The sequence below is a fragment of the Vicia villosa genome, linkage group LG4 (assembly GCF_029867415.1).
Source record: "Vicia villosa cultivar HV-30 ecotype Madison, WI linkage group LG4, Vvil1.0, whole genome shotgun sequence".
Taxonomy (NCBI): Eukaryota; Viridiplantae; Streptophyta; class Magnoliopsida; order Fabales; family Fabaceae; genus Vicia; species Vicia villosa.
In genome coordinates, this window is record NC_081183.1 from 168,476,699 (window position 1) to 168,492,768 (window position 16,070).

The window sequence follows — 16,070 nt, forward strand, 5'->3', positions numbered from 1 at the left end:
TGCCAGGAAGAGCTTGATTTTTCGTTGGAAAAGGGCCAAGTGAGGTTGATCTTTTTTATTATAAGTGTTATAGGAATATGCCATAGTAATAAGATGAAGTGCATGGTTTGATGCTAAGGTAATGCAAACATGGTTGATGAAAATGATGAGTAATGCATGATATGTGCAAATATGACTGGGGATAATGATTTGAATGTTTCATTAAGTGCACATGCGGCATGCCATGAAATGTTAAAACTAAGAAGGTTTCTTTTACCATGAAGCTTTTTATCAATAGGAAAGGGTCATTTGGTAGGATGTTATGCAAGCATGATTTCCCGACACCTGTTCCGAACTCAGTAGTTATTGATGTATAACAGGGATTGATCGAGCAGCTCGAAGGTATGAAGAGTTTTTCCCCTTTATAGGCTATCTTACCCCAGATGGTTGGGTCTTTGAAGAAATTTACCTCAACAAGAATTTGGAAGCAACTCGTTGTCTTAACATGATCTTGAGATGGCTTGCCCCAATACTTGAAACCTTGAAATAAATTGCCCTTGATTAAACGATTCTCGAAATGATTTACTAGGTCTTGAAGAGATTTTCCCCAGGTCAACAGGATCTTCAGGCGATTTGCCCCTAAGTGTGATCAATTCTTGAAGTGATTTTCCCCTGATGAGACCACTTATGGATGATCAAGTTCCTCAAATGATTGCACATTATTGGAATTTTTTATATTCTAATTTCTTATTTGCAAATAAAATTATTCATTCAAAATGGTAATTTTAATGCAGTACTCATGCAAATTTTGAAATCAAAGTTATTATGATGTTGTGACATTCAGTGAATGGAACACTGGTCAGAATTCAATGTTGATTTAGACATTCAAAATGAAAAATATGATGCAAAAGAAAGATGCCAATATAGAGGATTAGAAAATATCTTTGGAGCCAACTTAATACAATCTTGCTATAGTATACTTTTAAAATAAACCCTGCTTCAATTAGGTCATTTGAAGGTTGTAACGTGGCCTGGTTCATGGTTTTTGAACAAAAGATATAAGACTCAAAATTGATTTTAATCCACCTCATTCTCCTTTGATGATATCCAGTTCTACATTCAGTTAATTCGTTACATGCATTCAACTTCCAAGAGGATTTGCAAGTGAAGGTGTGACAGTTCAAGAGTCATTGAGCTTTTTGAGATGGCAGTTACCAACTCTTCTCTGGTTGTCACACAAGCTTGTTCTAGCTTTCTTTTCTTTCATTAAGTATTTTTGGTGATCCTTCTTTTTTCTTTTCTTTTCATCCCTAATTTTGCCAGGACTTCTTTTTTCGAATTACTAGTCCTCCGGGATGCCCTTAATTTTTGCTTAAGTCTTCTTTTGAAACTTTTGACTTCGCGGACTTGTTTTATTTTATTTTTTGGGAACGATTTGTATGACATTCATTCGTTTTATTTGAAAGAGTTGAAAGGTTTGTGACTGCCATATTGATGGTTCAAGAGAAACAACCTCTATAAGCTTTGGGATTTACACTGTCAGTGTAGATAAGGCCATCTACATACAAGCTGACAATGAGAGTCTTCCCTTCAATTCTATGTTTAACAAAACGAGTATGCTCATATAGACATTTCAAAATCTTGTCAACATAGCAATATGAATCAATCTTTCCATATCAGGCTCTTGGAGCTTGTCTTAGGCCATATAGTGTTTTCTTCAACTTATACATCATTTCAAGTTTGCCTTTGTAATACCCTGCATGTTGGCTTATGTAAGCATCTTTAGATAACTCACCATGCAGGAAAATACTCTTTACATCTAGTTGAAACACACACCATCTTTAATTTGCTGCTACTGCTAGTATGGTCCTAATGGTGTCCCACATAGCCAAATGTGCAAATACTTTATTAAAATTAATGTCATGCCTTTGAGAATATCCTTTTGCTACCAATCTAGATTTATGTTTGTCCACCTGCCCCCTTTCATTGTACTTTATTTTGTAAACTCACTTTACTCCAATGGTTTTTAGGCCTTTGGGGAGTGTGGACAACTTCTAAGTATCATTCCTCTCTCTATGGACTCTATTTCAAGATCCATTGCTTTCCTCCACACCTCGAATCTGACAGCTTCCTCATAGCTAGTAGGGTCCTCATTTGAGCTAAAGACCTCAAGATTATGCATTTAATCCTCCTCTTCATTTTCTAAGCCAGTAACACAATCATTAAGATACATTGGATGTTTTCTAATTCTCTGAGTTGTCTCATTAGATTCTTCAATGTTTTCTGCTCTTATATCATTCTCTTCATTTAATCCTCCTCTTCATTTGTATGTTTTCTAATTCTCTTTTTAACCAATGCCTTGCATCTTTTAAAGAAATCAAATGCACTTGACTTTTCTTTCAAAAAATAAACCCAAGTCTTTCTATTTAAATCATCTGTGAAGGTGATGAAATACTTGTTTCCCCCAAGTGACACAGGTTTGAAAGACCCCCAAATATCAAAGTGGACAAGTTCCAACTTTGTACTAGTTTTTCAAGTGGTTTGTTTAGGAATGGAATCTTAGTGTTGCAAACTTGCCTACCAAGCAACCCGTTCATTTTTCCTCTATGTTTACCTGACTTGATGAACCTCTCACCACTTCCTTCTCCACAAGTGTGTTTAGGATTTTGATGCTCAAATGTGCATACCTGATATACCACAATTGAGATTCCATTTGTTTAGTTGTCTGGAAATACATTGGTGAAGGATAGAAAAACACTTAGAAAGGGGGGGGATTGAATAAGTGTCACTATAAATCTTGGACGATAAAAATAAATTGCACAATTATTTTTATCCTGGTTCGCTGTTAACGAAGCTACTCCAGTCCACCCCCGCAGAGATGATTTACCTCAACTGAGGATTTAATCCACTAATCGCACGGATTACAATGGTTTTCCACTTAGTCCGCAACTAAGTCTTCCAGAGTCTTCTGATCACAACTTGATCACTCCAGGAACAACTGCTTAGTTCACTCCTAAGACTTTTTCTAGAGTCTACTGATCAACACGATCACTCTAGGCTTAGTTCACTCCTAAGACTTTCTGCTCAGCCAACTGCTAAGACTTCCTCTAGAGTATTCTGATCAACCTGATCACTCTAGTTACAAACTGCTCAGCCAACTGCCAAGACTTCCTAGAGTATACTGATCACACGATCACTCTAGTTCCTTACAACTTAATGTAATCAATTCAAGAGTTTACAAATGCTTCTTAAAAGCGATAATCACAACTGTGATATTTCTCTTACAGTTTAAGCTTAATCTCACTAAGATATTACAACAGCAATGTAGTGAGCTTTGATGAAGATGAAGATTCTGAGTTTAGATTTGAACAGCGTTTCAGCAAGTTTGATATAAGTTGTTTTGGTGCAGAATCGTTAACCTTGCTTCTCATCAGAACTTCATATTTATAGGCGTTGAGAAGATGACCGTTGAATGCATTTAATGCTTTGCGTGTTCCGTACAGCTTTGCATTTAATGTTATACGCTTTTGTCAACTACCTCGAGCCTTGTTCACGCTGTGTCTACTGACGTAGCCTTTAGTAGCTTTAACGTTCCTTTTGTCAGTCAGCGTAGTCTGCCACGTGTACTTCCTTCTGATCTGATGTTTGTGAATACGACGTTTGAATAACATCAGAGTCAAACAGCTTGGTGCATAGCATCTTCTGATCTTCTGACCTTGAAGTGCTTCTGAGCGTGATACCATCTTCTGATCTTCAGTGCTTCTGATCTCATGTTCTTCTGATGCTTCCATAGACCCATGTTCTGATTCTGCTTCGACCATCTTCTGATGTCTTGCCAGACCATGTTCTGATGTTGCATACTGAACCATTTGAGACACAACTTCTGAGCGCTGAATTATGCGTACTCTTTATATATTTCCTGAAAGGGAAATTGCATTGGATTAGAGTACCATATTATCTTAAGCAAAATTCATATTATTGTTATCATCAAAACTAAGATAATTGATAAGAACAAATCTTGTTCTAACAATTGGCACGATGACTGAGGCATGAATCACATACATCCTATTATAAGACATTTGAGTAGTCAAGACCAGACCTTTCTCTTCATGGAAGAGTTGGAAAAAATCATGCTTAAACATTACACTTAGCTTCTTTTGGTGAAGTTTTCCAATGTTGAAGTGGTTATTTCTCAACAATGACCACATGTGCTTTGTTCCCAATGCTCAACTTCACATTATTTTTCCCCATGACAAACATTGTTGATTTATCACCTAACTTGATAGTTTCCCTAAAACTTCCATCCAATTCAAACAACTAAGCTTTAACCTCAACTATATGATTGTTGCATCCAGAGTCAAGATACCATATTTCTTCCTTAGCCCAATCTTTTGATTCACTTTTGGCCATCATGATCATCTATTCTTCTTCTTCATTAAATTCAACATAGTTGGCAATTTTTCCCAGCTCTACTTTGTCTACCTCTGCCACGACCTCTTCTGGAGAACCTCCTATACATCTCCCAAAACCTCTTCCTGCATTGGAAACTTTCAAGACCTGTTATTCCATGAAATTTTTTTGACCTTTCATCCTTTGATCATGCATAAGCAAGCTACTTTGCAGTTCATCAATGGAAAGAGTTGTCACATCATTGGACTCTTCAACATAACATATTTGAATTTTGATGACAATGACCTTAAAGTTTTTTCAACAATTGTTAACTGCTCCAATTTCTCTCCATGTGCAGTCATTCAATTGTCAATGGCAAGTGTTCTTGCAAAGTAGTCATCAACAATTTCATTTTCTCCCATTGCAAGAACTTCAAATTCTCTACGCAAAGACTGCAAATGTGCTCTTTTGACCTTCGAAGGTCCATGATACTTGCGGCGCATTGCATCCCAAATGTCCTTGGTTGTGTTGCACACAAGGATGTTTTCCAATATCGATCTATCAATGGACAGGAACAAATAGTTCTTAGCCTTCAAATCTTTCAATTCGTTCTCCTGCGCGGCCTTCAACTATTCTTGAGTCGCATCTGGAGGTGCCACAGTGGTACCGTTTTTTATCAATCGCCAATACTTTTGTGACTGGAGCAAATTCTCCATTAACATTGACCAATGATCATAGAAACCATCAAATTTTGAAATTACAAGCTGAATGAATCTTTCGTACAAGGATTCAGTGGTGAAAGAATCAGAAACAAGCAAGGTTCAAGAATGAAGGAGGAAATAAGAGGCACAGTGGTTATAACTGAAAAACTGTTGTTTTCAGTTGAACTTAGTGGTATCATCACCACTTGTTGGATCAAAATGCCAATTCTCATTCATATCCAAAGTACAAACTAGTACTTATACAAACAAATATAGAGTTGTTATCATTACTTGTGAAACAAGTAATGTTGTAACTAACTCTCAACTAACTAATTCAACTTCTAACAAACAATGCTTAACAAGAATATACAACAATGCTAAGCTTGAGGGAGGGTGTTGAAGTACTTGACAGTCAACTTGATCAGTAAGTTAACAAAACATAAAGCTCTTGCATAAAACAAAGACAAAAAAAATCGCTGCTCTAAATTTCTGAGAATTGATCTGCATGAACGAGGTGCATAATGAAAGTATTACAATGCTGCCATTCAATCACTCATAAGGGGGTGTGTGAGAAAGATTGTGTTAAAAGAATTTTTTATTAACATTTCTTCTGTATTATTATTTATTATAGTTTACTAATTGCCATCCAATGAAAAGGTTTCGGTAAAACTCATCAGTCGGGTTCTCTACAACCGAGATAAATTCGATTCAAGACACACTTATGTATACACTTTGTCCCAATGAGGGAATTAATCCCTTCTACTATATCTAACCCCCTTGTGATCATAAGAAAATGATTACACATATTTTTCTTAACACTTTACATAGAGTAGATCCTACCATACCTCTAAAGATTTGGCTGAAGCTGATATGATAATGAAATATATATGTGCATTTTTCCATATCTTCCTTTAGTTCATATGTAGATTTGTACATGAATGTCAGCAGTCTGGCCTTGCACCATGAACTCTTGTTGGCTCAGGATAAGCTGGTGTTAAAATCTTGTTCTGACCTCGAGGAAACTTGGTAGTTTGATCTTACATTCTGAAATAATTTAATAATTAAGTACGGCCATAAATTAATAACAAAAACTGAAATAATTTGTTTTTGGACTAAACTACTGTAATTATCAGAAATGATAATTGTGTAATCACATCACAGAAATAGGAGTAAATGCTTGTCAAAGTTCCTCTCAGATACAAGTGGCCTTAATTTGATTCCTAGTATCAACTCTAAGGTTTTTAAAGTGAGTGCATCATACCTCTAGTAATGTGATGTAATAGAAATCCTCCATATGCTGCATGTAAGCACTTCCATCTCTGATTGAGCGGAATATATTAATTTCAGTTTGTAACAACTTCTCAATAAGTTCCATTTCGCCCTTTATCTGGATGGATCAAAGTTGAGAATGATGAACATTAAAGAAAGATAATTCAAAAAACTTAAAAGGAAGAATTTAACAACTGTGACTATTAAAAATATAAATTAAGAATATTTAGTGGACGTCTATCATGTTAAACCCCAAAATTGATTATAGCGAGTGTTTGGTGACCAGTTTGGAGGGTATTTCTTGCGTCCTCATGCAAAGAAAACGTGAAAAAGTAAGAAGCTCCAATTTGGAGCATTGGCCAGCCGCGTGTCTTTTATCCTTTGGACGCGGAAGCAAACAGAGGCATAGTCTATAAGAGGGGATGAATCATGAGTTATAGTTCCGAGATGCACGTGTCAAGCACTTCACTAATATTATGTCATGTCAAATCATTAAAACTGATTTTATTGGGATATTTACTCTTTGCTTCCAAAAGACTAACGTAGTTATAACAAACTTTTCAAACCTAGATAAATAAAACATATTCTTTTTGCAATTTTTTCCATCAATTTCCATCTGTGATATACTGATATAACATGTTATATGCACGTGGAAATAAAATGCATGCATATGCATAGATTTGTGGGTGTGAGTATGTGTACATATGAGAAGAAAAATGTAAAGAACTCTAGAGAAGGAGAAGAAACATACAAAGTCGTTGATTATGATATTTGGTGTGGATTCCCCAAGAACATCATCACCTTCGTAACCATTTCCAAGAATATCTTTATTTTCCTGAGAAATATGCATTTGGTATAAGTGTGAAGAACCATAAAATGCCTGGTCTAATTAAGACTGATGAAATTATTTTCATTTATCTCAAATACAACTTTCATTTAGTATAGATTAATTATACAACTTTTTATATACAGTGACACCTAAAATAGTATTATGAACAGATAGCATAAGGAATTCCTTTGTAAGCGGTAAGAAAGTAATCATGAAAAAAATTCAAATTATGTCACAGGAAAGATTAGGTGGTAAATAAATAGGACAATATTGATGAAGTAAATTTTGGTAAAAATGTTTAGAACAAGTTGATTGGAATAAAACACCACCAAAGGGTCCATAGCTCAGTGGTAGAGCATTTGACTGCAGATCAAGAGGTCACCGGTTCGAACCCGGTTGGGCCCTTTTCAAATAATTGTTTTTTGACAGTAATGACTTAGAAACCCCTTTCAATCATTTCTACATACCCTTTTCCACTAATTTTTTTTTTTGATTTTTTTTTACAGTAATGACTTATTATGAAACCCTTTTCAATCATTTCATCTACATATTTTTGTATTTAAGGTATATTTAAAGCATTGGCTCAAAATCTTGTTGTGTTCGAAGCATTAGATTAAAACTCACTAACGAATTTGTTGAAACTCCTGCAGCAAGAAATAAAGGTTGATTGATATGACAATAACTCATAAACCGGCCCATAGTAGGAATGATATCTTTGTGATTCACAACTCGCCAGCTATCTTTAACTTTCTGCAAATACAAGCGGAAACCTGTTAATTGTTTTACAAACATAAATAGAGAAACAAACAACTCTACTTTTACCTAACATATGACAGTTTGGAAGATAAAATGGCTCTAAATAAAATATTCCGGAGTTTGCTATGACTTTTCACCACATGCTCCATTCACTTTGTGCATTGGTAGGGCTGTTTAAAACAATTCCTACGAAACTGACTATAACTTGGTAGATCTCAAGTTAGATATGATTTTACGGGATCTTTACACATTTTCTATTAACTTGAATAGAGGGTGATCCTTCGTATATAACTAGTCTAGTACTCGAATGCCATAAGGAATCATGAAACAGTTGCAACTCCATGTATAACTGCCATAACGAATCATGAAACAGTTGCAACTCCATATATAACTGCCATAACGAATCATGAAACAGTTGCAACTCCAATATATAACTAGTCTAGTACTCAAATACATGACGAATCATGAAACAGTTGCAACATCCGGTGGCTCATTTTTCAAAGCCAGAGGTATCTTTTGTACTAGATGACTAATATGCACACATTTGGCTATTTTGGAATTTCCAAATTCATAGACATTTTATTTAATATAGCTTGTAACAGGGCGACAAAAGCAGCGTCAGCAAAATGACTGTATAACCTTTTCTGACCTTATTGTAAACCTTTACAAATCTTTTGTTACCAACCCTAGGAGAACCAAAATTATACATAGTGATAGAAATCGCTCCTCGCCTGATAGACAAAAATCAATCAATGAATCAATAATGTATACAGTAGTTACCATTTATATATATAATGTGTCATAACAATGAATGTAAATATTAAGTTAAATTAATTTTCAGGTCATGTACATCTCGAAAATGGTTAAACATTAAAAACAAAAAATACATGTCAACAAGAAAAACTGTCAAGATTAAAATTGTCTAGTTTCGACAAAAACGGGGAAGACAAATATATTACTTAAATGATTAATTAATTCAGACTATTTTAACTCTTCTAGTTCCATTCAGCTGCGGCAGAAAGTACATTATTCAGTAAATACATTCTTGATACCAATTTCTATCAAAATGTAACTAGGAAAGAGTAATAAACTTACGTAGTTAATTGATTTGATGAAAGTTCAAGGGCAAGCAAGGTAGCCAATGCACCACCTAAACTATGACCAGTCATATAAATATGCCATTTGTGGATGAACTCAGAATGATCATCTCTGGCACAAAAACAAGATACCTTCAGTTTGTCAATATGGAATCAAATTAAAAGCTTACATTTGCCAAGAAAAAGTATTTTGATTTATTAAAAAGCTTACATGATTACTTAGTAAATTGATTAAATGCTTATTTTGATTCACAAAAAGAAAGCCAATGATTCAAATTAAAAGCTTACATTTGGCAAGAAAAATTATTTTGATTTATTAAAAAAAAAATTCTACGAGATACGTGTTTCGGAGGCAGTGCTTGGTCGATAAAAACTTGTTGGGAAGTACAACTTACACATAACCAATTGCAAGTCTAATCAGAGAAATGATCCTGGTCCTTACTGAGTCATATGCATTTAGAAAGCCCCTGTGAACCTGCAAAGATCTCAGCACCGTTAATAACCACAGAAATTTTGGTTCTTGTAGCTTTTTAGAGATGTACTAGAAACAAAAACCTGCCAGCAATTAACATACTTGAATCTCTTGCTTGAAATCTCCACCTATCCTCTCAGGATTCAGCCTATGGAAGTCATAGCAAAGTTAGTTATGAAATAAAAAATAAGTTGAAATAGAAATGTACCCCTAAATTAATTATGAGCTTGTGCCGCACCAAAGGATAATTTTTAAGGCCCTCTTAGATGGCATAGCCTCACTAACAGGACCCTGAACTGGATGAAAGAGAAAGTGGAAAATCAGAACAGAAATAAAAATATGGATGCTTTTATGGCTAGGAAACTTAAACCATCTTTTCATATTTCTTTGTCCCCTAACATAAGACCCTTTACAAACGTTCATATGTATTAATAATTTCTTTACAAAAATACTCCTAATTAATTTACATATGATTTACTACACGAAAATTAACATGGCATCAGAGTTGTTTCTACAAAGTGTCGGTTTTTTCTTTCACCGACATTATTCTGCTGAGAAGTATGTCATCAAATGGGGAGATTTTATTCATTTCAAATTAAATTTGGAATCAAAAGGAAGTGTAAAGTTTGTTTCTAGTACATTCTAAATATATCATACAAAAATCAAGCAGTAAAATCTGAATACACTAATCAAAAATCACACAGATCCGATATCTCACAAAAATTAAAACTATATAAAAGTGGAAAGATTCTAGAACAATATAAAAAACAAACTGCTAAACAAGTCACAACTAGGATGCAAATGAATTTTACCCAGCTGGAACAACCATTAGATCCGTTGCAAAATCTTTCCATGCTGTCTGAAAAATCAAAATAAAAAACATAAGCATCTTTAGGACAAACCAGGTGGCTGAAGAGTACTATGCCTAAAAGAACAAGAAGAATATAAACTACCTGTTCTGTTCCCCTAAATGCAATCACTAACCTTCTTCGCACAGAATCACGCCAAACTGCAACCTGAAAGTTCTAATTATTAAGAAAATAGAAAGCAGTTCATGGAAAAATACTTTGGCTGTAAAGCTCGGAGTTTGGTATGATATATTGCCAATCGTCATTCATAAAAGATAAGTGAACTCATTAATGAGGAGATAACAGAACACCTGTGTGTCAGTGGATGCATTATCTAAGAAACATATCTTTTCAAACTCAGACTTAATGAAACTAGGATGACCTAGTGAAGTGGCCAGCATTGTCCAAGCCTCCATGGCACTTTCAGCAGTTGAAAAAAGGGCTCTCGTTTCTTCAGTTTGTTTATCATCCAAAAATGATGCGTTTTCGGGGCTAGGAAACTTCTCACTAGTAGAATACTGAACATCACTGCCTACTCCTTTGATAGAATCTTCTTTTGTTTTCCTCTCTTCAGAAGAACGTCCTTCATCTTTCATTTTGGAAACTGTTGCCGTTAAAACCATTAAACCTCCTAAAATTGATTCAGTTTGCTCCATCAATTTCTCATTTGCCTTTTTGACCTCTGGAAGTGAAGACTGAATTGCAGCAGTGGCAGGTTGACCACTTGTTCTATTGTCTAATTCCAAAGTGTGTTCAGTTCCAGTTTCACTATCACGTGAGTGAAACTCTTCCATGTTTCTTTGTTCACTAAAAGCTTCATTAGAGGCTTCTGAATCTGAACTAGCAGCTTCGTGAGAAGGAGACTTCAACATAAATGCAGAATCATTTGATTCCTTAGAACTTTCAGTATCATATTTATCATTATCAGTATCAGATATCTGACCCTTCTCATTGTTAAATGACTTTAACTTCCCAAATGCGTACTCCACAAATTGGCTGACTTGAACTGTATCAGAACCAATAACCTTTCTGAGTGCAGAATCAAAACCATTTTTCTTTAGAAAATCTGAAACAAAAGGTATCTTCCACCACTTTTCCTCATCATCAATTTCATCAAAGGTCTTATATTTAACCTAAAATCCGAAATTTCTTACAGAAGTCACTACTTATAACTAATTAAAAGGCAGGTAACCACAAATTATTCACATAGGCAAATTGACACCAAATTAAGCATACTTAGTTTCCACTTTCTATGATAAAGTGAATAGCTTATGTCAACTCAACTGAATAACAGCCAAACACCATTTTACATTAGCCCTAGAGAGACATGATTTTGTCCACTAAAATGTAAATGAAGAACAAATTGCATAGACGTCATGATGTTCACCAAAATACACAGGCCGGTAATTTTTTCCCATATTAAGAGCTTGTACTGTTGGTTTGTATTTATTCTTTTCCATTGAAAAAAACATACCTCCAGCCAAACCATGCCACCTCCACCCATTCCCCCCAACTCCACCAGTATTTCATGTGTATCTCCTACAACAACAAAAAACATTATATTGTAAAAAAAATGTAGTCAGAAGTTTAAAATGACATCTTCACTTTATGTTCTTTTACTAAAAATCATACGTAGATTCTATTGCACTTTTTTCGAGTTACCATTTCAATGAATCATGACATTTAGACATGTCTGCAAGAAAACGTAGCATAGTTCAACTCAATGAAATTTTAAACAACAGAAGAATTTTCAATATATTGCAACATTTTCAGGTCCTCACCGTCACAAAGACATTCCAAATCAACAACTGCATTCCCAATGCGTTTGTGAGGAGTTAAGAGGTTTGCATCCCAAGCTGCAACCTAAGATAAATACTGCCAACTGTAAGAAATTTAACATATTTTTTTCTTCTATTTTTACCATCAGACTTCTGATTTCATTTTTTACACATAATTTTTGAAATTTTCATCTTTTGAATCCAGATGGTATACCTCAGTGCAGGTGTTCCATAAGGAAGATCATGTTGCTTGTGAAACCATTCATATTCTTTATCTAATACCTTCAGATTTTGAAATGCTAGTGCAAAGTGATACTTTATATTTTAAATACTTAATGAATGATTCGAAGGTTATCCATGCTAAGATTTACATCATATACAAAAAAGTGCTTATAGGCACAATACATAGAACTCTAACTATCCCCCTCAAGGTGGAGAATATGGATTATACCAAGCTTGTTACAAATGAAATTAATCTGAGGGCCATGAGAGATGTAGTGAGAATATCGGCTAGATGATCACTGGATAGAAATTTTTCTCTAATGAGGTGGCAATCCAATTCAACATATTTGGTTCTCAAATGAAAAACCGGATTAGAAGCAATATGAATAGCAGCATAATTATTGCAAAACAACTTCATTTGAGATGCCTCAGTAAATATCCACTCAAGAATTAGTTGTCTAGATAACCTCACAAGTGACTAGTGCCATAGCACAATACTCGGCCACAACACTAATTCTATCGACAATGCCTTGCTTCTTACTTTTTGCAGGAGACATTACCTTGAGGTAAAACACCTATTAGAGAAAAACTCAGTCCAATCAACTTCGAAGTAACAAATAACCTAGTAATGACCACAATTTTCATACGATAAATCTTGACCGGGAAATCCATTAACATATTCCTAAATACAAATAGTTGCATCCCAATGACTATAACGAGTCTAAAGGAATTTGCCACTAAAACAGAAAATGAAATATTTTGACAAGTGAAAGTAGGATAACTTAGCTTACAAACTAGTCTTTGATATCTATCTAGGTCAGTAAAGATAGCACCCCTGACAGGAAAGAAGTTTTAACATTACGATCCATAGCAGAGTCACATATTTACGATCTGACATATCAGTTTTTTCATGAATATCCGATATATACTTCCCTTGAGAAACAAGGACACAACATTTAGATTGAGCCACCTCAATATACAAGAAAATATTCAAGTGATTTTTGTTTTTTAATATATTGAGCCACTCTAAACTCCTAAACAAGCCTTGGGGTTCTTCAAGTGCTTTTTGTTTTTAATAAAAAAATATCAATTTTCACAAAAAGACTACTTGAATTTGACAGGTCAGTATCATTTAATACACATTAAAACCATATCGGTCCCATAGACATTTTTGGAAATGGAAGTTGTAAAAAAAAGTTCAATGGTGTAGAAAAAGGACCTATTTAAAAAAACAAACATAAAAGGCTAAACTAGTGCAATGAAATAAACTGCTGGAGCAATTTAGCCTACATTAGTTTAAGAAAAAAAGAGACACAACGTAAGCGTGTCCTAGAGAGTTATTCAGGAACATTTCTCATGTCAAACACAAATCAAAATTTTACATGACCATTATCATATCATAAGATTTCTTAGACTTGCATTTTAAACCTTGCCTTGAATGTTCTTAACTAATCTATTTCATCCCTAAGGAATTTGGGAGTACCATCCATTAATAAAATTTACTGGACAGATCTCTCGAGTATGATATTAAAAGACGACATTACTACATATCAATTATAAAACATTTCTTCAAGCACATTAAACTCAATTGTATCAGATTCAAACTTCTAAAGAAGTGTACAAGAAATAGATGAGGGAAGAAAAGGAGTTATGTATATCTATATAGTATAAGTACAAAGCAATGATTAGTTACATTTTTCATGTATCACAACATGCCATTAAATGTCATCAAAGTTCCAATATCACTTCCACACTTATTTAAAAAGGTTTTCATTATCATTTTTTATGTGCAGAAAGGATTCTCATAAGAGTGAGCGAACATGCCAATGTGTGGGTGCACAAATAAGAGAGAGTCAGCGAGAGAAACTATGCTTCTTAACCTGTAGAGCTTTGTTCTGAGACCGCTTAAAATTAAAAATAAACTCCTCATTCCATGTTGGCTCTTTTGTCCTGTCATCGATTAATTTTCCATAAATGAACCAAATGTACGTACCAGTTATGATGGTAGCTTTTGAAGAAGTATGCGTAATGACAAAAATAAATACTACAAAAGCTCACCCCCATTTGATATTGCTTTTAGCAGACTGAGAACCCATCTGTAAGACCACATATGGATCACTTGTTCCCTATAATAAATGTAAAGAAACAACAAATAAAAGAAAACCAAAGTGGTTATGTAAATTAGCTAAGTAACAAGAAGTGCAACTTGTCTCATTACATTACAGAACAATCCAGTACTAATATAGTAAATAAATTTATATAAGAGAACCAACCCATGGATCCATGGCAGGGAAACTGGATCCTTTTTTCAACTTAATGAAAAGTTGTCCGTCATAAAGTTCACGGAAAAATTCCCTGCACATTTTCAAAAAGATCTTGTCAAGCCTACCCATTATTTTAACAAGAAAAGGCATACGAGATGAAGTCGGCTACATTGATCAATGACATCATAGAGTTCTTCCAAAAATGCATTTGAGTAATTCAAATACAACGACAGAGAGAACCGCTCTAAGGGAAACTATGAAAGGGAATTGTTACTTACTCAGAAAGATAGATTGTCTTGCTACCAGCTGCATCAACTTCACGCCTACCCAAGTTTTCCTGAAACATGTTATAATGGAAAAAGAAAAAGAAAGGATTAAAAAGAGTAGAAATAATTTCCAAGTTAATCTCCCAAATTAATCAATAATTTTCTTAATTAACAATTAATTTCAACTAAGAAAAATAAATTAAATTAACTACTAGTCTACTACAAACTACAAATTTTCGAATCAACTAAGCAATATTAAGAATAATGAAGTGATTCATTCACTAATTTATAATCATGAAAAAATTCCTCTATTTTGTCATGAATTAAACAAAAACCAGAAGAAGAGAAAAACATACCGGTGGAGTTGTGTAGGCTTCAAAGGAGAAGCCGGCGAGAATAACAGCAAGGTTGATATCAAACGGAGGCCGCCGTTCGTCGGTTTTCGAAGAACAGCATATTGAGAAACCTTGTTTTCTTCCTCTTCCAGGAAAATGAAAATTAGGCGGGAAAGTGCGAGAAGATCGGGGTTTTGTGGAATGTGGAGAAAGAATGTAACAGTATTGAAGAGAGTTCATGTCTCACACGTGCGAGGATAGAATAGAATAGAAGAATGAAGTGATGGTGGTAGAAATTAGAAACTGGAAGTAGAAAGAACGAGAATAGAGTAAAATAGAAGTATATTGAGTTAGGGAAATGGTGGTTGTTTGTGGGATGTATCGTCTTTCTGTCACTGGACGGTGGCACGGTGCTAGTGTTTTCAAAGTTAATCGATTTTATTCTTGTCATGCATATTATTTTGTATTTTGTTTTTTATTTTCAATTTTTTCCCTTAACTTAAAGTTAATGTTTGAATCGATAGAATCTAATGATATGGAATTAAGTGAAATGGAGTAAAGTAATATTTTGAGTTATATTTTATTGTTTGGATTAATAAAAGTTGAATGGATTTCTCCTTTAATTTTTCTTTCTTCTCATTTATAGGGTAAGTTCGAAATTTGGAAAGACAAAAATGATATTATTTTTAATGGAGTTACACGAGTAAAAGAGCATTTTTTTTTTGATTTTGTGGTTTTTGGATAGGTTGGTGAAGAATTCCAAAATACCTGAGCTCAATTCTTCTAATTTAATAGGATAACCAAACAACTTTTAAAAGTTTAATCGGGCTAGTCTCTTAATATATGAAGATTTTAAAACAAGACA

General features: G+C 34.3%; 1 protein-coding gene and 1 non-coding gene across 6 annotated transcripts; one reads left to right on the forward strand and one right to left on the reverse strand.

The window, feature by feature from the left end:
- Window positions 1–5,545: 5,545 nt before the first annotated feature.
- LOC131595839 (uncharacterized) lies at window positions 5,546–15,638 on the reverse strand. Of its 5 annotated transcripts, none has more exons than XM_058868339.1 (18): window positions 15,227–15,638; window positions 14,883–14,941; window positions 14,614–14,695; window positions 14,399–14,466; window positions 14,221–14,290; window positions 12,122–12,203; window positions 11,815–11,879; window positions 10,723–11,473; window positions 10,446–10,501; window positions 10,305–10,351; window positions 9,595–9,640; window positions 9,416–9,495; window positions 9,019–9,132; window positions 8,573–8,654; window positions 7,792–7,917; window positions 7,090–7,173; window positions 6,331–6,456; window positions 5,546–6,113 (listed from the first exon to the last, which is right to left on the reverse strand). In XM_058868339.1, exons 1-18 carry the CDS (start codon window positions 15,443–15,445, stop codon window positions 6,048–6,050), a joined length of 2,223 nt encoding a protein of 740 aa, XP_058724322.1. In that variant the 5' UTR covers window positions 15,446–15,638; the 3' UTR covers window positions 5,546–6,047. The 5 variants fall into 5 exon arrangements, 4 of the variants coding, with proteins under 4 accessions (XP_058724322.1, XP_058724321.1, XP_058724323.1 ...); XM_058868338.1 differs by having other exon boundaries at window positions 5,548–6,113; window positions 10,446–10,508; window positions 10,652–11,473; XR_009282091.1 differs by lacking the exons at window positions 5,546–6,113; window positions 6,331–6,456; window positions 8,573–8,654 and having other exon boundaries at window positions 10,446–10,508; window positions 10,652–11,473.
- TRNAC-GCA (transfer RNA cysteine (anticodon GCA)) lies at window positions 7,501–7,572 on the forward strand. Its single transcript has one exon. It is a non-coding gene; the product is annotated as a tRNA-Cys (tRNA).
- Window positions 15,639–16,070: the final 432 nt, after the last annotated feature.

Bases quoted from the DNA above. Each gene is read 5' to 3' on its own strand.
- LOC131595839 (XM_058868338.1), bottom strand. From the start codon at position 15,445: ATGAACTCTCTTCAATACTGTTACATTCTTTCTCCACATTCCACAAAA. The intron at 11,474-11,814 runs GTATGTTTTTTT...TTCGGATTTTAG, and splicing joins GTGGCATGGTTTGGCTGGAG to GTTAAATATAAGACCTTTGA. The intron at 6,457-7,089 runs GTATGTTTCTTC...TGATCCATCCAG, and splicing joins ATATCATAATCAACGACTTT to ATAAAGGGCGAAATGGAACT.